The sequence below is a fragment of the Mobula birostris genome, chromosome 7 (assembly GCF_030028105.1).
Source record: "Mobula birostris isolate sMobBir1 chromosome 7, sMobBir1.hap1, whole genome shotgun sequence".
In the NCBI taxonomy this organism is placed as follows: Eukaryota; Metazoa; Chordata; class Chondrichthyes; order Myliobatiformes; family Myliobatidae; genus Mobula; species Mobula birostris.
In genome coordinates this window covers 150,493,838-150,515,505 of record NC_092376.1, presented here as the reverse complement: position 1 = coordinate 150,515,505, position 21,668 = coordinate 150,493,838, and the positions used below count along the sequence as shown (strand labels likewise).

Genomic DNA, 21,668 nt, shown 5'->3' with positions numbered 1-21,668 from the left:
AAGATCTGTCTGCTCAGCAGCACTGTTAAGTATCTTGCCCTGAACAGTGTGCTGTCCCCTTGCATTTGTCCTACCAAGGTGCAACACCTCACATTTATCTGGGTTAAACTCTACCTGCCAATATCTGCAACTGATCTACTGTATATCACGTTGTATTCTTTGCCAGTCTTCTACACCATCCATAATTCCACCAATATTACTCACTAACCCATCCATCTAGATTTTTTCCAGGTCATTTACACAAGTCCCAGCATAGAGCCCTGTGGAAAACCACGAATTATAGACCTCCAACTCGAATAAGTCCCTTCAACTACCACCCTCTGTCAGTCTGAATCCAAACAGTCAATTCATCATGGACCCCATGCATCTTAATCTTCTGGATTAGCCCCCTATAAGGCACTTTGTCATATGCCTTACTAAAATCCGTGTAGACAACATCCACTGCCCTACCCTCATCACCTTGTCAAAAAACTCAGTCAAGTTGGTAAGGCATGACCTGCCACACACAAAGCCACACTGGCTCGCCCTAATTAGGCCATGAGTTTACAAATACTCATATATTCTATCCCTAAGAATTTTCTCCAGCAATTACCCTACAACTGCCGTGAAAGTTTGAGAACTAGGAACTACGTATAAAAAACTTGTGGGTTAATGCCTTTGCTTGGTTCCTGCTATGGCTCAGAACTGCAATGCCAGAAGTTGACATTGGCTTCCAAGAAAACCACAGCAAAGAACTGCAAACAACTGAAAACGAAACCACAGTGTATTCTGCACGCTAATCTTTGAGAACATGAAGGAGTCAGTGGGCTTTAAAAATAATTCATAGACTTTTAATTTATAAATGCCCACAGTCCAAAGTGTATATGGAACTATTACTTGGAAATATATTTATGGATGCTAACATTATTAGAGCTCCGCAGCTAGCTCAGTGGGTATATCTATTACATGATGTTGTTCTGAACATATGGGGCAGGAAGTCTGCTGGCTCAGTTTCTTGCTTAAGCTGAGTTAACTGAATTTATTGGACCAAAAGGCTTTTCCGCTCCTGCTTTGGGATAGAGTGGGTGGGGAAAGACAGTTATTAGATCACAGCACACTGACCCTTGTGATAAAAGGACTTGTGTAATTATCAAGCATAGTCAGGGTTTGTGTCAGTAACAGTACCCCTCACAGGTAACTTGCTAACGCTCGCTGTAAAACGTTTCCTCACAGCAGTCCAGGGAAGCAGAGAACTGATGTCGGACAAAACAACATTGTCATTCAGGAGGGATGCAGGCAAAACTAAGAAGACAATCCATATTTGTCCTAAATACAAGAGATTCTGCAGATGCTGAAAATCCAGACTATCACGCATAAAATGCTGGAGAAATTCAGCATTTATGAAAAGAAGAAAGACCAAACGTTTCGGGCCGAAACCCTTGATCAGGACTTCTTGTCCAAATTTTTAAGACAAAACTAATTAATGAAATTCAATGTTTTTCATATTTACTTCTAAAACTAGTATTTCTTAATATGAAGTAATGGCTGCATAATGGGGAGAACACTAAAATTCCCCACCCTGACCAAGCAACTCAGCCTTTTTAAAGGAGCACCACACAGTCTCTGTTAGAAGATTGATCACAGGCTTAGATGTCACTTCACAATCCAAGCACCCCATGGTGCTACATATGAAAGAAGCTTTGATCTAAAGTTATATCATTGTTACACTTTCCTCCCTGTAAGTCCCACAACCCTACAAGTTCTTTTCCTTTTCAGATTTACTGGTACCCTTTATAAACATTTTCAACACTCCACTGCGTTTCTGGTGAGGCAAAGAGATTATGCCACTAACCTTCACACTTGAGCACATGTTTCACTAGTAATTAATATTGTTGCATCCATTTTCCCAGTGTAGTATGGTGACAAGGAGTATCTGAACAGCTGGAAGCCTACATCTACTCTCTGCAACCCCATTCTGGCACAATGGGAAATATTCAAACTTAAGGATCAAAAGCTCTATAACATATCAATGCTCTGTAGAATGTCAGAGTACATGTATGTACAGGAGTTTGTAAATTATTGAGTCTAAGTGGCAATTTAAAGTTTGTAATTGTCAGTTTTATTTTGTGCAGGTCTGCATAGATCTCCTCAGGGTCCAGATCTGGCTGCTTTCTACTCTATGTCTCCTGGAAGTGTAGGACAGATCACGCCTACAATGGGCTGGTAAGTGATGCATCAGAAAGTCTGGTTTGAGAGTCTTCCATCAGCGTGGTGGAAGAACTAAAGGTGAAAAGAGTGGCCTTTCACTCATCTGCACCAAAAAGAAAGGAAATGTTATTTGTGCCCGGGGCCTCAATAAACTTTGAAACTTTCAATGGTGGCTTTCATTTTCGATTCTCTTAAACATCAGTACTGACCCAAAGCCAACTGCTCAAGAAGGATCTTACTGGCAGATTCAGCAGTAGGTCGGTTGGGAGTCATGTTCAGACACTGGCTTTCCTAGTATCCACAGACGGCTGTGTTCTGAACAGCATTATTTCACTTGGGACTTAGAGAAAGCCATAATGGTAACTACCATTGATATTAATATGGGATAAAAATGATGCCCTTATTAATCAGAATTGATGCCCTTAGTAACAAACATATTAACTTGCCTGGGGGGTGCGGGGAGGTAGCTTTATTCAAAGAGTTGATTCAAAACCAAGGTTCTATTTACATTGTTCTCTTGTAACCGATAATACCAAGTAACAAATTCTGAAAGTGCATGGGCTTTGTCTTTGTTTATTTTCTTTAAATCTAAGAAGACAACAGTGCAAATAGTGCCTCAAAGTGAATCTGGCATGAACACTATTCCCTGGTGTATCTGGCAAGAGCTTAGCTCCCAGATGGATTATGTCATGATGATGTCAGTAAGCATCTGGTTGCCCCACTTGTCTCCAGGCAACAGAGTCCTTCTGGCTGGTTTTTCAAAAGGTATACTCACTCCAAGCAGTCTTTGTGAAATACATGCCAATTATTTATCAGTAACATTTTTTGTTTTTTTTCCTTAACTTTAACATAACATTTCTGTTTATGCACAGATGGATTATTTGTTGTCGATGCTGTCATTTTCTTTTGTTAGATTCGATGACGAACTGACTCAGCCACATCATTAATTCATCAATGTAACATAACACAAGCACAATAAGCAGTCTTTCATCTGAAGAACCTCAGAGACTTCTCATGCCTGTGTGAATTATAAAATCCAATCTTCAAGTTATCAAAGCTGTTATTATTTTATGCACTGTTTAGTTTCAGTGAAGTCAATTATAGCACTGAGAGAATGGGATAAACAAACTATTAAATGATGTTTAATTTTTGTTTTCTCATTTTCCTGACTCTCTTTCTTTCCTCTTGTACCAGATACAGTGCCAAGAGAGGGTGGAGGTTGCTTTGCAGCTCCTGTTTCCACTGCACGTAGAGTGGCTCACACACACACACACACACACACACACACACACACACACACTCACATACACAGGCTGTAGAAAGGGTGACTCCAAGCCACGTTGACTGCACGCATGGTTGGCTTTACTAACTCATCACTTAAATAAAACAGTGGGTGTTATTTAGAAGAATGGGGCGTTTCATTGAAACCTATCAATAGTTATCAATAACATTCTTGTTTTTAACATAATTTTATTGTTTTTTTAAACTTAAGTTCAACATAACATTTCCAGTCCTCCAGAACCATTCCAGAATCTAGTGATTCTTGAAAGATTATTATTAGTGCCCCCAAAATCTCTTCAGCTAACTCTTTCAGAACACAGGAGTGTATTCCATCTGGTCCAGATGACTTATTTACCTTCAGACCTTTCAGTTTCCCCAAGAACCTTCTCCTTAGTGATAGTAACTACACTCACTTCTGCCCCTTGGCACTCTCAAATGTTCAGCTTACTGCTAATATCTTCTGCAATGAAGCCTGCTGCAAAATGCCTATTAAGTTTGTCTGCCATTTCTTTGTCCACCATTACTACCTCTCCAGCATCATTTTCTAGTGGTTCAATATCCACTCCTGCCTCTCTTTTACTCTTTATATATCTGAAAAAAAAACATTTGGTGTGCTCTTTTGTATTTTTTGGCTAGCTTATCTTCATATTTCATCCTTTCTGTCCTTATGGCTTTTTAGTTGACTTTTGTTGGTTTTTAAAAGCTTTCCAATCCTCTAACTTCCCACTAATATTTGCTATATTATATGCCCTCCCGTTTGCTTTTATGCTGTCTTTGACTTCCCTCGTCAGCCATGGTTGCCTCATCCTCCCTTTAGAATGCTTCCTCATCTTTGGGATGTATCTATCCTATACTTTCTGAATTGGGCCCAAAAAATCCATTCATTGCAGTTCAGGTGTTATCCCCAATAGTGTCCCCTTCCAGTCAACTTTGGTCAGCTCTTCTCTCATGCTTCCATAATTCCCTTTACTCCACTGTAATACTGATACATCCAACTTTATCTTCTCCCTCTCAAACTGCAGGGCAAATTCTATCATATTATGATCACTGATTCCTATTGGTTCCTTTACCTTAAGCTCCCTAATCAAATCTGTTCATTGCACAGCATCCAATCCAAAATTGCCTTTCCCCCAAGTGGGCATAACCACAAGCTGCTCTAAAAACCCATCTCGTCAGTATTCTATTAATTCCCTCTCTTGGGATCCAGCACCAACCTGATTTCCCAAGGTACCTGCATATTAAAATTCCCCATGACTATCGTAACATTGCCTTTATTACATGCCTTTAATATTTCCCATTGAAATTTATATCCCACATCTAGGTTACTGTTCAGGGGCCTGTACATAACTTCCGTCAGGGTCTAATTACCCTTGCAGTCTCTTAGCTCTACCTACAAGGATTCTACATCATCTGATCCCATGTCACCTCTTTCTAAGGATTTGATTTCATATATACCAACAGAGCCACACCACCCCCTCTGCCTACTTACCTGTCCTTTCAATACAAGGTGCATCCTTGGATGTAAGCTCCCAACTATAATCTTCTTCCAGCCACGGCACAGTGCCCACAATGTCATACCTGCTGATCTCTAGCTGCACTACAAGATCACCCACTTTATTCTGTATACTAGGTGCTTTCAAATATAACAACTTCTGTCTTGTATTCATCACCCTTTTCAATTTTGCCCCCATGTTACATTTCAACTCATCCCACTGACTACAATTTTTCCCTGTCATGGGCCTGTCCCTTTCACTACACAATTCATCGACTTCCACACCAAATGCCCCATCCTCAGTCCTTTCACTCCAATTCCCATCCCCCTGCCAAATTAGTTTAAAACCCTCCCAACAGCCCTAGCGAACCTGTCTGCAAGGATGGTAATCCCTCTTCGGGTTCAGGTTGCCTTGTTCTTTTTGCACAGCTCATACGTTCCCCGGAAGAGATCCCAATGATCCAAAAGTATGAAACACTACCCACTGCCCCACTTCTTCAGCCACTCATTCATCTTCACTACCATCTTATTCCTGCCCTGAGTAACATGTGGCACTGGGTGTAATCCTGAGATTACTATCTTTGAGGTCCTGCTCTTCAGCCTCTTTACTAACTCCATATACTGACTGCACAGGATCTCTTCCCCTTTTCTACCTATGTCATTAGTGCCAATGTTCACCACAACCTCTGACTGCTCACCCTCGCTCTTGAGATTCTTTGATAGGCGTGGAGAAGATATTTCCTATAGTGAGCGAGTCTAGGACCAGAGGACACAGCCGCAGAATAACAAGGGTGTCCTTTTAGAACATAAATGAGGAGGAATTTCTTTAGCCGGGGATGATGAATCTATGGAATTCGTTACCACAAACAGCTTTGAAGGCCAAGTCTTTGGGTATATTTAAAGCATAGATTGATAGGTTACAGGGAGAAGGAAGGAGAATGGAGTTGAGAGGAATAATAAATCAGCCATGACGGAATAGCTGAGCAAACTCAATGGACTGAATGGCCTAATTCTGCTTCTATGTCTTATGGTCTATCCATGCACCTGGAAAAATAAATCTTAACTGCATCACCTTCTTCCCACCAAAAAACTGTATAGTTAAAATGCACCTTCTAAATTATCACACAAAAATTGTATAAATGCTAAATAATCATTATGTTGATATGTTAGTAATCTGGCTTAATCAATTTATACCTCTTGTGTATGCCACTCTTGCTCTGAGAAATATTCTGCATACTTCAACAACACTGTTATATCCTCTGCACATCCAGAAATAACAAGGCAGGATTTATCCCAAGAAATACTGAGCAACGGCAAAATAGGCTAACTTGCTGCTCAAAAGTAAGCTTGAAAGATGTTCCGGCTTCAAATAGGTGAGATACGTTAACACTGCAGAAATATTTACTTGGCTAGCAGTTGATTCGCAGTTGCAGATATTCAATCTATCCCTTCACCTCTTCTGTTCCTGCATCATATCCTTTGGGGATTATCCTTCGCAAGCCATTTTTGAATCCGTACCTGTTGATATTTGCCATTTACTTGTGCTCTCAACTTGATGCAATCTGAAAATTTGAACATACTCAACAGAATCCCTCCAATCAATCAAAAAAATTCTAATTAAACGACCTCTGTCTTTCCAACATTAAGAGGACCAATTAACTGCTACTTCTTGTTGTTACCAGCCAGTCATTTGTCAGTCCACTTTAACATAATTCAGCCTTTCCCATTGTCCAAGCCACGGCTGTTCTCCCTGCTTGGTAATGAAGTCACCAGGGTTCGAGCCCAGAGGATAAGTGGCTGGTTCATGCTGAGTTAGTTCATCTCTGAGTTCCTGAGATTTGGAGAGGAAAACTAAACAATGTGATGATGGAAATGAACAGTAAAGATATCTGTGGCAGTTTAGTAATTAATTATTGGGTGCAGCTCACTATTTATTCCCACCAATTTAGAATGGCCATTGGACCAGATACCCAGAGATATATGGAAAAATGGAAAAGCAAATTAGAAATCTCCTCTAATTCTTCTGGAAAACGTTATCCTACAGCCGTCAGTGACAACAAGCTTCATTCTACTAACATGTTGGAATCCAGCTCCAGAGGAGAGAGCTCTCATTCACCACAGATTCCTCAAAGCATAGTTTCTTTATCCCATTCTTTTGTAAGCAATAAAAGAAGTAAAGCAATACTTAGCACATGGCACAGTAAGATGCAGTCTATCTTTTTTAAGCTCATAGGAAAAGCCTGCAAGGCCTAGCAGCTGATAGATCCTTTTCTCCCCGATCCCAGGCAAGGTCAATCTGTCTATCCAATTACATCATGTGGATTTAGACAACCTTACTCCTCAGCGCTTCCAGCCAGTACTTCCATATCCAGGTAGGTATGATGTGTGAGACTAGTCAGCGGCAAAGCTAGTCTCACAGCTTGCAGCTTCTGCCAAGAAGTGTCCGGCAGGCACGGCTGAATATGTGGTTCTCGGGCAACGTGCCAGAGCTGGGCCTCAGGCTCCAATCAGCACTCATCTGTTCAGTTGAAGGGAGCTGAGCTCTGATGAGTGCTGATTTAAAGCTTAGCTTTAAATGTGCCCTTACTGTCTGGTAGCAGGATTGTTGTCCAGTATTGTGACGTCAGAGCCCTGTGTCTTTTGTTGCATTCACAACCGGCTTCAAACTTATTAAACATTTCATTGGTGTTCTAAATTAAATTAAACATTATAGGTTGGCAGCCGGTGGGAGTAATGCAGCACATCAGCCTTCTGTGCACCTGAATAAGGTACAGCTGTTAACCTGAGCCGGTTGTGTTTGCTGATAAGGACCGCAATGTTGGAGAATGACCCTATTAATGTGATTCTGTAATTATGTGTCTACAAAATGAGATGTCATGCACAGTAAAACCTGGTGCTCATTTTTTTTAAGTTTTTGTCCACTAATCTCCCTTGTCCTACATGTCCATCAGCTAAGCAGGAGTCTAGTGGAATGAGGTGCGAAAATGTTATCGGATAAATGTTAGTGCAGCTGTTAATAACAGGGAAGAGATCTGAAATAATGAATTCCTGACAGAAATCCATTATTTTGTTTTATCTCCGGAGCAACAGAGGTGAAATCAGTATCATTAACTAGGATTATATTTGTAGGATTATATGTTCACCAAATGTGTGAATAGTCCATCGCTTTGAAAGCACAGCTGCATCTCAAGCAGAACCTTCTCAGCTAAAAGAAGCAAAAATTGGGAAAGTGATGTTGCACTGTTGCAGTGGCCTCCAATCCATCTCTCTTCAAGCATAGGGTAGCCGCTGGCCCATCATGTAAATGGGCTGTATCTACTCAGGAGGCTAATCAGCATCTGGGGAGAGAGAGAACAACAAAATCAACGTTTCAAGCTGATACCTATCTTTGCCCCTTAAAGAGAGGATCATCTATGGGTTAACCTTTCCAGACTGCTAAAGAGTCTCGGATTGCTTGATATAAATCACTACCATCACATCATTTGCATTTACTATTATCAGGATTGTTGTGCGCTTCATTCTTCCTTAGCAAATTTTTGGGGATCTTTTTCTGCTTGGCTTTGAGCTCAGCTTCCTATGTTGAGAAGATACTGTTTTCAGCATCTGCTCCACCCAGTACCACCAAGCTTCAGCTGGAGTTAGAATTTGCCACAAAGTTCCATTCTGAGGGATAGTAGGGGGAGGGCCTGTGGTGTGGGGAGTGGAGGGGGGATCAGAAAAGGGACCAGTGGCCAACTGCTGCTAAAAATATACATCCATGTGGACAACGGATGCATATCAGGCTCAAATTTCTTTGGGTAGTTGGGAATTTGTGAAGAACTAGTGTTATTTGGAACTGTATCCAGAAGAAAAGAGAATATAGGGAGTATAAAACTAATCGTTTTTCACTGCGTGCATTTTTCAAAGAAGAAAAAATGTTCCTTAGATTTATTCATACTGTAGAATTCTCTTATCCCTTTGATTTGTTTTATAACGGCATCAAATTACTTTTCACTTTTCATTTATTTGCAATTGCAAGGATATTTCTTTGACAATATTATCCACCCAGTTCCCACCAGGATTCACTGTAAATGTCCTTGCTGCTTTTCATTTTCTAAGTTTGATTCAATGTGCACTTGTTTGTGACCTGTAAGGTCAGGAGAAGTCTCTGCTGATCATCGTGCAATATGTGTGTGGCATTGATGTGTGTCTGATAACAGGTTTTATTTCGGAAGTCTGGTTCTATTACGATTTTTTTTCCCCAGTTTAAAAGCAAGAGAAAATAGAGTTAGTTTTGCACAATCCCTTTCTTAGCCTCATGTTGTCCCAAAGCATTAAACTGTCAATAAAGTATTCTTTAAACTGTAACCATTATTGTAATACATGAAATTTAGCAGCCAGTTTATTCACAGTGAACCCCACAATGGCAATGTGTCAATGATCGCGTAATCTGTTGTGATAACTCTGCTTGGAAGTTAAAAATTGGCTAGAACACCAGGAATAACCTGTTAATATCCTTTGAAATAACTTCATGAGATCTTGCTCCGACTGTGAATTTTCTACATTATCATGTTAATTGATCCCAGTTTAGATTAAACTCCACATTGTGAAAGATGGAAACTGAATTTTGTGTGACGTGTAAGATAATTGTTTTTGGATAAGATGATCTTGGACATGAATTATTGTGAAGCTTTGCTCTTGTTACACAATATCACATAATCAATTATATCACATAATCAGTGTCACCAGTGATACCAGCCTATCACGTAACCAGCGTGTCACACCCCGCACTCACTCATCAATTTATAAGGAAACTGGGAAATACAGTATATTGCTGACTCAAACAATAACACTTGTTTTGTTAAATTGCCCAAGGCAAATGTCCTCAAAACCCTGTTATACCTAATTGAAGCAGAGTTACTTCAGTATCTTCCCAAAATTTCACAATTTCAGGATCAGAATCAGATTCAGCCTTAATATCATCAGTATGTATCGAGAAGTTTGTTAACTTTGAGGCAGCAGTAAAATGCAATACATAATAATAGAGAAAAAACTGTGAATTACAGTAAGTATATAAGCAGTGCAAAAATTTTTTAAAAAGGAAAAAAAGCAGTGAGGTAGTTTTCATGAGTTCAATGTCCATTTTGAAATTTGATGACAGAGAGGCAGAAGGTGTTCCTGAATCGTTGAGTGTGTGCCTTCACACTTCTGTACCTCCTTCCTCATGGTAACAATGAAAAGAGAATATGTCCTGGGTGATGGGGATCCTTAATAATGGACGCCGCCTTTCTGAGGCATCACTCCTTGAAGATGTCCTGGATACTACGGATGCTGGTGCCCATGAAGAGGCTGACTAAGTTTACAACTCTCTGCAGCTTACTTTGAACCTGTGCAACACCACCCTCCCCCCCCATACTAGACAGTGATGCGGCCAGTTAGAATGCTCTCAACAGTACATCTATAGGAATTTGCAAGTGTTTTAGGTGACATACAAAATCTCCTCAAACTCCTAATGAGATATAGCAGCTGTCATGACTCCTTTGTAGCTGTATCAATATGTTGGGTCCAGGATAGATCCTCAGAGATATTGACAAATGCTCACTCTCTCCACTTCTGATCCCTCTATGAGGACTGGTCTGTGTTCCCTTGTCTTACCTTTTCTGAGTCCACAATCAGTTCTTTAGTCTTATTGATGTTGAGTGCAAGGTTGTTGCTGCAGCACCACTTAACAAGCTGATATATCTCACTCCTGTACGCCCTCTTGTCACCATCTGAGGTTCTAAAACTAGAATCAATACTTTTGTTCATACAAAACTATGCACAGCAGATCAACTTCCCAGACAGCTACTGTGTGCCAAGTCCAATGATGGAATAGGGTGGGAGCACAAATCCAGCACACAGTTTGTCTCTGTCTTCTGCATTTCAAAGGTTTAATTTAATGTCAGAGAAATGTATATAATACATATCCTGAAATGCTTTTTTCTTTGCAAAGCATCCACAAAAACAGAGAAGTGCCCCAAGAATGAACGTGAGAACCCCAAAGTCCCCCCCAGCTCCCCCCTCCCGCACATAAGCGGCAACAATCCCCCCCATCGACAAAACAAAAAGCGCACCCGCTACCGAGCACAAGTGTGAGCTAAGCGATAGCAAAGACACAGACCTTGCAGTTACCCCAAAGACTATCTCAATGCATCTGGCATTCGGCGACCCACACGTTCTCTGTCTGCCTGGCAAGGGAGAGGGAGATGTCCCCCCATTTCAGTGCCGAGATGCAGAAGTCAGAGATGACCCAACTCTCTGAGAGAACATTGCTGTCAGTTCTACACAACCTCTTGGCTGAAGATAAATATACCGAGGTCTATTTGTATATATTCAAACCTTGGTCAAAGAAGCAGGTTTGAAAACCATCTTGAGGAGAAAAGAGCAGTACATTTAAGGAGGAAACCAGAGAGCAGAACCTTGGTGGCTGAAGGCACTACTAGAACAGCTAAATTCAGGGCAAGCAAAGGAACACATGGCAGAGAAAGCATCAGTGATACAGAGGGGCTGAACTGTGGAGGGATTTGAAAGCAAGAGTAAGAATTTTAAGATGGAAGCATTGATTAAATAGGATCCGAATTTACCCTCCCAAATTTGCATATTTTTCTCTGCTCCTCACATAAAGATATTCATGCATTCTGGTTGATAGCTCCAACACCTCCAGTCTCACTCAAAGGCTTATCTCTGATGTTGGAAACCTCATATCGCCAAAATGTTTCACCTTCCAATACAAATCGCCCAAAAGCAACTGGTGGCTGTGCTATCAACCCTTCCCACGTTTGTGACTGCTTTCATCTGTAGCTCAGCATTTATGACTTAGCGTTGACTAGCTAAGCCATGTTGCTTTTGAAGTGGTAATACATTTTAGCCTTATTGGATCGAGAACTGTAGTTCACGGGCTGTGTGTCACCTCAATCCACATCCAGACATTTCTAACAGATGAAGGCTGTCCCTGTAGGAGATGTGATGCCAAATTAACAACCGTACCTTGCTTGTTTGCAGGTTTCCCCATCCCTTGGTGTTGGGCCCGCCAGGCATGCACTCGACAGGAATCCCCCATCCTGCTATTGTGAGCACTTCCAGCAAACCGGACATGAATCAGTACGACAATGGCCTCAGATGTGTGTAAGTAAGAGTTGAAAAAGATAGTGCTGTTTGCCACTGCGGTGAAGAGCCGTCATAAGGACAAACTCTTTTAGCTGGTCTGTGTGCTTCTAACACCCATCTTGCCCTGGATATTTGGCTTTACCACTGATAAACTATTAAAGTCATCCAGCATCTGAAGTAAAACCTGTGAAATACCTTTCATTAAGAGGAACTAGAGGGACACCGTTTGCTAAAATATATGACGCATGATTCTCTGGGTTCCATTTCCCCTTCTGCTGTCTGTAAGGAGTTTGTACGTTCCCCCCATGTCCATGTGGGAGACCTCCAGGTGCTCTGGTTTCCTCCCATAGTCCAAAGACGTGCTGATTGATAGGTTAATAGATCATTGTATATTGTCCCATGATAGGCTAGGGTTAAATTGGGGGTTGCTGGGTGGTGTGGCTCTAAGGGTTCGAGGGGTCTATTCTGCGCTGTATCTCAATAAATAAAAGAGTAAGTAATTATGCAAATGACTTATAAAAGCATCTATTATTATTAAAAAGTCTCCTTTCACTTGTTTGTGTACATGATGCGCTGACAAGTCACAGGTCTATGTGACCTGCAGAGGGTATTATGTAACATCGTGCAATAAGAAGCTGCCTCGTGTTCCTCCCTTTCTGCTGGGAATTGAACGACTGACACTTACCGTCACAACATAGTGTCTTTAAGATTTATACATTCAGAAACATAGTGAATGATGCAATTCAAGCTGGCTGATGATGAGAAATGCAAGTCCACCACCCCGCTTCAATCATTTTCCTCTGTGGAAATCATTTCCTGGCTATTTTGCCTCACTCCATAAATAGATCCAAGCACTTCTGGATGCAAGACCACGAGACAGGAGCAGAATTAGGTCATTTGGCCCATTGAGTCTGCTCCGCCATTCCAACATGGCCGATTTATTTTCCTTCTCAGCCCCTTTCTCCTGCCTTCTCCCTACAACCGGTGACACCCTTACTAATCAAGTACATATCAGCCCTCTGCTTTAAATACACCCATTGACATGGCCTCCACAGACTCCTGTGACAACAGATTCCACAGACCCACCACCCTCTGACTAAAGAACTTCCTCCTCGTCTCCATTCTACTTTGAGGCTGTATCCTGGGTGTCTGGAATGGCATAATACCCCTTTTGGAATAATGAGGGGATCATTTACCGAGGTATTCCCGGAATGAACCTTGTTGTCACTCGTGGAGGAGTTATTGCTGTACCTCCTCCCTACACACCAGCACCATCCAAACTGCTAGACTCAGTCCATTCTTGCCATAGCTACAGCACAAGATGGCCACCCAGAACCCAGGCATCCTAATGGAGTACCGGGCCGCACATGAAGCCTGACACCCTGCTGTTGTGCTCACTAAGTGAACCCATTACGGGACAGTAGACACAAGTGTTTCCCATTTCTTTCTTGATTTTCAAAGGACAGTTCAAACTAAGACTTGGTTCAGCAACTGATGGCAACTGTCTGGTTCCCCAGCCAACTAACCGGATTTCAGGTGTGAACCCAGACATAGCATTGTCAAAATATTTGACTTGCAGGCCTAGCATTTAATTACCATATGACATGAAGCAGAATTAGGCCATTCAGCCCATCGAGTCTGCTCCACCATTCCATCATGGTTGATTTATTATCCCTCTCAACCCCAATCTCTCGCCTAATCCCCGTAATCTTTGATGTCCTTACCAACCAAGACCCCTATCAAACTCCGCTTTAAAGATGCCCAAAGGCTGGCCTCCACAGCTGTCCATGGCAATGAATTACACAGGTTCACCACCCCCTGGCTGAAGAAATTTCCCCTCATCTCTGTTCTACAGGATCGTCCTTCCATTCTATTCTTAGGCTTCTCCATATAGGAAACATCCTCTCCACATAAACTCTATCAGGGCCTTTCAATATTCAATAGGTTCAATGAGATTTCTTCTCCACCACCCCCCCCCCCCAATTCTTCTAAACTCCACTGAGTATAAAATATTTTCCTCATACATTAACCCTTTCATTCCTGGGATCATTCTTGTGAGACTCCTCTGGACCCTCTTCAATGCCAGTCCATCTTTTTGTAGGTAAAGGGTCAAAACTGCTCACTGTACAATGCCTTATAAAGCCTCAGTATTACATGACCACACACAGAATCTTCCAGCTGGGGACACTGGATTGAGATGAAAGGAGGGAACCACAACTGATTTTTCCCTCCCTGACTTGCTGCCTTTGAGGCCAGTTATAGCGCCTGTCATTGCCAGCTGGGTTGAAATCAGCTTACTCAGCACAGTCTAGGGATCTTCTGCCTTGTGGAGCTCTGTAATGTGGTAATTCTATTGCAAAAAAATGCAACCGAAGTGAATTTCTATGGGTTACACTTACATTTCTAGAGAGAGGGTAAGTTAGCATTTAAGTTATACCCAGACGGAAATCATATACATATTCAAATTAAGCATTTACAAAAGCATTTCTGATTCACAGTTCTGATGTATTTCATGAAGAGACACTGAAGATAAAGATAATTTTGCCTTAGTTCTGTGGGGAAGTGTGAAGCTGGAAGTAATCATTCTCTTGGCTAGGCGGAATGCTAAGCAACTGTTACTTATAAATTATATAATTGAAGAGTTATGTTATATTTGGCACTGTATGAATCAGTTTGGGATAGAAGTTACTAACAGATGCAAAATGTTAAACAGACAGTTTTTTTAATGACTAGAATTAAGCTACAACAGTTAACTTTCATCATCTTTAAATATCATGTATTAATGAATAGTTGACAAAAGAAATTAGAAACAATCTGGATTTTAAAGCCCCCCTCTTCCACCTTTCATCAAGGCATTTCTGCTGCATTATTGTATAATGAGATTAGTGCATGCAGCAAAACATTGTTTTTTGACTAATTTGAAACACCAGCTTGGTCAGAAGAAAAGCTTGTTTCACAAACTGCCTTCAGATTGAGCCAAATTTGCCATTTGTGTATTTGATCATGTTCCAACAGTGGCTTAAACTTTTGTTCTGCTGCTTTACAATTTTAAAGTAAAGTATTAAAATAAGGTAACAAAAGATAACAGTTATGCGATGTCTTTGGTTCAGTTCAGGCTTTCTGTCAAGACTTCAGTGAAATCTTCCCATAGAAAGGGGATTTGATAAATACACTAGGTCTTTAGACTAAAACCTGTTTCTTTTTATGTGCTGCAAGGCTGATAAATGATAACAATTACTCTTTTCTCCTGTGTAATTATATGAAATGCTTACCGTGCATGCTTGTTTTCTCAGAAGAGTGGTAGATATCACATTGTCAGACTTGCTTTTCAACTCTGGAATTTATTTGCAGAGGATAATACATATCAGTGTATCTCAGTAGATTTTGCTGTTAATATACCTGGTATTTCAGAAAGAATACTTGGATGTAGCACATTGAACATTCTGGGAAGATCATGTACCCGGGAACATGCCCACACAACTTTTTTCCAGCTAGTAGATGGTAAATTAGATAGGTTCCCTGACAGCCTTGTGATCTTAATTTTTTTAAAAATCACTCAATAGAATCATAGGAGCCTCTAGGAAGTTGTGCTTGAATCCATTTCGACTGTTAATTTTCTGTGTTTCACTCAGGTCCTCCACTGGCCACAAGCAATACTGTCCTTTAGGACGATTAAATTACAAAAAAAAAACTTTGAAACAACAAAGGTAGAACCACAGTGAAGTTCTGAACTCATAAAAGACAGAATGTCCTGTTTTAGCAAGCATTTTGTTTTACATAAATTACAATCTGTAAGCATGTGGATTTACCGTGACCTGTCCAGGATTGGTGGTAGCTTTCAAGAAGGTCAAGGTGTTGGTAAGAGGTAGTCCAGGTCTCAGAAGGTCGAAAAGAACCTGGTGTTCAAAAGTTCAAAGTACATTTATTGTCAAAGTTTGTATACTATATACAACCTTAGGATTTGCCTCCTTACAGGCAGCCACAAAACAAAGAAACCCAATAGAACCCATGAAAATAAAGACCATCAAACACCCAATGTGCAAACTGAACGCCCGCACGTCCCTCTCCCCCAGTCTGGAGACTCTGAGCTTTCCAATCTGACCTGGCGGTTAAGTCGGCCAAACAGCAGTCATTCCTTGCCCTGCGATATGCTCCCAGGCTTGGGACCTGCCACCTTGATTCGGCCCGTACCCAACGTTTCCAAGCTGGCCTGGCGCTAAAACTGGTCAAGCACCAGCTTGTCTGCTCACTTTCAGGCCCAGGTACCGCCACCCTACTTCTGTTCGGCCACTTCAACTGGGCTCCAAGCCCACTCCAGCAACGGCCAAGCATTGGCTTGTTCCCTCTGTCAGGTAGACCATGGGCTTAATGCCACCTCTGAGAGTGCTTGATCTTCTGCGGGCACACTGAAAGCGATGATGAATTTCATCATCAATGTCTGCTTCACTGGGAGGTGTCTCCTCTGATATGGATAGTGGTTTATCATCTCTAGGGTCTCGCTATGAGTCTTTTTTGTGCAGCAAAGGCAGACTGAGAGGGGACCTTTGTCATGCAGATATATAGCCAGAAGCCTGTCTTCTGAGCCAATCTCAGTGAAAACCAATGTCAGACAAGAGTGAGTCATTGCCCTGACACTTTTCTCAATATTTCTCACCGCAGTGTTGCACTTCCCCTCTGACAAACTTTCCGCAGGAGCGAAACTAAACTTCGGAGCAAATGGAAGGTTGTTCAGTGAACAGCATTTCCACTGCAGAATTAAGGTCACTCGAACCTCAGCAGTGAAGCAGCACTATGCTGACAATGCTTGCCTTTGGGGTGAGCACGAAGCAGTCAATGTCTTATTTGTTGGAGCAAATGAGAGGATGGTCTGTGTATGTGGTTTAACGCTTTCAGGTAGATCTGAAGGAGTTCAGTATTAATGCTTCACTAGCTCTCATGGGCAAAGATCTTTTGAGAATCAAGCATTTCTTGTTGCATTTGTAAATTCTCAGTGGTTCATTGATTCTTGTGTTCTTGATCTTGAGTTTACTCAGAATGAGTTTAACAGGTTGGTCAAAGTGAAAATGGGCAGCAACACTGCTTTGATAAAACATCAACTCTGGGATTTTGCTAGTCTGCCGTTCTTACTTCATCTTTGATGTTCAAACTAGAATTGAAAGTGAGAATAAAAAGTCAATACCTTGTTTCATTATGCTACTAAAACAATGCTAACATTTAGTTCCTTCACTGGGGCTGCTGGTGGAGCTGCCGCCTCACGTAGCCAGTGACCAGCGTTCAGTCCTGACCTCCCGCGCTGTGAGTGGAGTATGCATCTTTTCCCTGAAAACACACGACCTCCTGCAGTTTTATAACCCACACCCCCAAGGCGTACAGATTGATGAGTTAACCAGCCATTATAAATTGTCCCTAGTATGCAGGTGAGTGATAGAATCTGAGAGATGTGAAGGGGTATGGAGGGGTGGGGAATAAAATGAAATTAGTGTAGGTGAATGCCTGATGGTCACTACATAACACGATGACAGCTTATTCTTAAGCACTGTACTATTTTTGCCCTTTAGGAAACCTAATCCTGAACCAAAAAGGGAAAAAGAGAGTAAAAAGCCAACCATCAAAAAGCCCCTCAATGCATTTATGCTCTACATGAAAGAAATGAGGGCAAAGGTCGTAGCCGAGTGTACTCTGAAAGAGAGCGCTGCCATCAATCAAATTTTGGGTAGAAGAGTAAGTAAATTATATATTCCAACAGTTACGTTTGTGCATCTGTCTGTTCCTTACTATTCTCCACCTGAGGGAAATAACTCATGTACAAGTACATCATGGACCCATGAACACTCCCTCACTATTCCCATCTGGCACTATTTTTACATTTTTTATTGGGACTTATAGTCATTTTTTTTGTTTTGCACTATACTGCTGCCACAAAACAACTAATTTCACAATATATGTCTGGGATAATAAACCTGATTCAGATCTCAAAAGTACCAGGCAGAGGTCTTCTTCTTGTGAGGTGAATATATGTGCAGTTTTTTTTTACCGCCCAGTGCAGTGAAGGAAAATAAATCCAGTTTGTTTCAAGTCAAAAGGACACCAGAAGGTCTGCAGCTTGTTCGGACGTGCACCATCTTTATTAACCCCACCCCACCCCGCCCGCCACCGCCAGCACGCTTATCCAAGAGATCAAAGTTAAATCTTGGTCTGGAGGGCATGGTCTCTGAGAGCTTTTCTGTCTGAAACCACTGAAGAGCCTCTGGCCGTGGCACCTGGAAAAAGCAGGGCTGTAGGAGGTGGGTGGGAGGGAATTCTATTGTGGTCACACATGGGACAAGATTTTCTATGCAGGTCGGGCTTGCCGAGATGGCACGCAGATGGTTTAATGTCATCATTGGAAATGTGTATTGCAGAGGATGCTTGCTCTTTAATACAGATATAATAGTTGCCATTGTTGTATTTTTATTGACACAGTGGCATGCTCTCTCCCGTGAAGAACAGGCAAAGTACTATGAACTGGCAAGGAAAGAGAGACAACTACACATGCAGCTTTACCCAGGCTGGTCTGCCAGGGATAACTATGTAAGTTAACTTCTAAAGACCAGTGATTATCAATGGTTAACAGTAGAAACAGCTGATTCTATTTAGACTGAATATTGATTATGTTCTGGAAAATACAACCTGACCAACAATTCCCTGCTTTCTTCACTTACACTCTTCTGAAGACAATTACACACCAGTGCCTCACCAACTGATGCAAATGCATTAATTAATCTTTTGTCACTACACATAGACCAGAACTAAAATTGCTCATTTGTAGTTGATGCCACAACGTATTACTCTAATCTTTCCCCATTCGGTTCTATGAACTCATCCTCAAGGCAACATTTGTGAATTTGATTTGTCTGGTGTATATGGTCCCTCAAGGTTATCACATTATCCTGCTGATTTTTCATCTCCAACCTGCAAGGCGGTGAAGCTGCTTATAGTGACTTCACCAGAGACCGAGTATTCCTAATATTGACACCAGATTGGCTGTAGCATTTTTGCTGAACTTGTGCTGTGTGAGTTCAGTGCACAGTCTGTTCTACAGATTCACAACTGATGCTCTGTGCTATATTGCTGCTGCCATGCATTGGCAGGGTACATTCCTTAAGTGCCTCCAAATACCCTGAGGATATAGAAAATCTTCCCAGCTCTTCCACCTACTACAGAACCAAAAAATACAGACCTTACTTTCACCCATGTTATCTGATCCTTCACTGATCCCTTCCAGTGGCTGCCTGCATTTGCTGCTGTCACCTCGTACCTCCCCTGGAGAAAGTGCAGGTTAACTTTCTGTTTGCAAGCTGGTTTTCATGAGAGCTAGCCACTAGAATCATAGAGAGATGTACAGCAAAAAACAAACTCTTCAACACACAGAGTGCATGTGAATCATCAAACCCTCGTTTACACTAAGCCTGTATTAATCCCATTTTAAATTATTCACAATATATTTTCCTTCTGCTGATGCATCCAGCAAATCAAAGGTGAAATAACAATAGCCAGTCTCTGAAGTCATTATAATGTGCAGGAAACACTACCGTTTGACCACATCGACAGTGAATGAGGGGCATCCATCATCAGGAACCCCCACAATCCAGGCCATGCTCTCTTCTCACTGCTGCCATCGGGAAAGAGGTTCAGGAACCTTAGGTCCCACACCACCAAGTTCAGGAACAGCTTTTACCCTTCAGCCGTCAGGCTCCTGAACCCACATGGATAACTTCAATCACCTCAACTCTGAACTGTTTCCACAACCTTTGGACTCACTTTCAAGGACTCCACAACTCACATTGTCAGTATTATTTTTTTATGTGTTTGTTTATTTATTATTCTTTTGTGTATTGGTGGTCAGTCTTTGTGTGCAGTTTTTCATTGATTCTATTGTATTTGCTTGTTCTAATGTGAATGCCTGCAAGAAAATGCATCTCAGGTGACATAAACATATTTTGTTCATAAATTTACTTTGAACTTTAAGCTTTTAGCTTTGAAGTACAAAATAAATCTGCTGTCTTCATTGCAGTCTCAAAAAATGAGTCAACCACATATCCCATTATCTGTACTTGTTTCTAATGGCTATAGGATTTAATCCTCAGTATTCAATCTCATCAACCTCCTTGTTGGCTTGATTGGGTTCCACAAAGACCAGAAGAACATTGTGCTGCTAGAGAAGGCAGTGTAATTTATAACCCTATTTTTGGTAACTATTCATAATATTCTGCTAAGTTTGCAAACCTTTGTACGATATGATAAAGATTAGAGGAGCACATGCACTTCCTGGTAACAAGCCAACTTGTTTTATCTTATGTAATGCAACATAAAACCATAATGTGAGGAAATGGGATGTTAAAAGGAAAGTACTATGAAAATCTGAAAAAGGGAAAGAATTCAGTGATGCACATGTTGTTATTCTAGCATATAGGAGGCATTCTACATTTCAAAAACAGGAAGGTCCATCTTTTGCTATATAAAACTTTAGTCAGTCCGGACTTGGAGTATCTGTGTGCATTTCTGGTCACCTCATTATAGAAAGGATGCGGAGACTATGGAGAGGGTGCAAAGGGATGCTGCCTGGATTAGAGGGTCTGACAAACCTGGGTAGTTCATCCTAGACCTTTGGACGCTGAAGAGAGACTGGATAGAACTTTGTATAATTATGAAAGGCATAGATAAGATACAGTAGATAGTCAGAATCTTTTCCCCAGGGTATACATGTTAAACACCAGAGGACATGTTGTTTAAGGTTAGAGAGGTAAAGCTTAAAGGTGACGTGAGGAGCAAGTTTTTATGCAGGGAATGGTAAGTGCCTGTAATGGGTTACCAGGGGTGATAGTGGAAGCCGGCAGTTTGGTGGAACGTAAGAGGCTTTTAGATAAACCCATGCATATGAAGGGATTGGAGGGATACAGGAGATGGGATGTTATGTTGAATAAGACGTTGGTGAGGCCTAATATGGAGTATTATATGCAGTTTTGGTCACCTAGCCACAGGAAAGATGTATATAACATTGGAAGAGTGCAGAGAAAATTGACAAGGATGTTGCCAGATCTGGGGGACTCGAGTTATCTGGAAAGATTGAATAGGTTAGGACTTTATTCCTTGGAATGTAGAAGATTAAGAGGAGATTTGATAGAGGTATACAAAATCATGAGGGGTACAGATAGGGTAAACACAAGGCAGGCTTTTTCCAGTGTGATTGGCTGGGACTAGAACTAGAGATCAAGGGTTAAGGGTGAAAGGTGAAAAGTTTAAGGGGAACATGAGGGGAAACGTCTTCACTCAGAAGGTCATGGGAGTGTGGAACGAGCTGACAGCACAAGTGGTGCATGTGAACTTGATGTCGATGTTTAAGAGAAATTTGGATAGGTACATGGATAGGAGGGGTATGGAGGGCTATGGTCCCTGTGCGGGTCAATAGGAGAAGGCAGTTTAAATGGCTTGGACTAGATGGACTGAATGGCCTGTTCTGTGCTGTACTTTTCTATGATATGGATAAAACGCAGGAGGAGGACATTTCATATAAATTAATTACAGGATCAGCACAACATAGTGG

At 41.4% G+C, this 21,668-nt stretch overlaps 1 protein-coding gene across 6 annotated transcripts in view; it reads left to right on the top strand.

The window, feature by feature from the left end:
• tcf7 (transcription factor 7) overlaps positions 1–21,668 on the top strand; it is a 230,289-nt gene that overhangs the window by 180,966 nt on the left and 27,655 nt on the right. For 5 of the 6 annotated variants that reach the window (XM_072263935.1, XM_072263936.1, XM_072263933.1 and 2 more), the window contains exons 5-9: positions 2,112–2,202; positions 7,246–7,332; positions 11,981–12,103; positions 17,644–17,806; positions 18,548–18,655. In XM_072263935.1, the coding sequence (XP_072120036.1) occupies positions 2,112–2,202; positions 7,246–7,332; positions 11,981–12,103; positions 17,644–17,806; positions 18,548–18,655 (572 nt within the window). The remainder of the gene's footprint in view (positions 1–2,111; positions 2,203–7,245; positions 7,333–11,980; positions 12,104–17,643; positions 17,807–18,547; positions 18,656–21,668) is intronic. The other variant, XM_072263939.1, reaches the window with a different exon arrangement.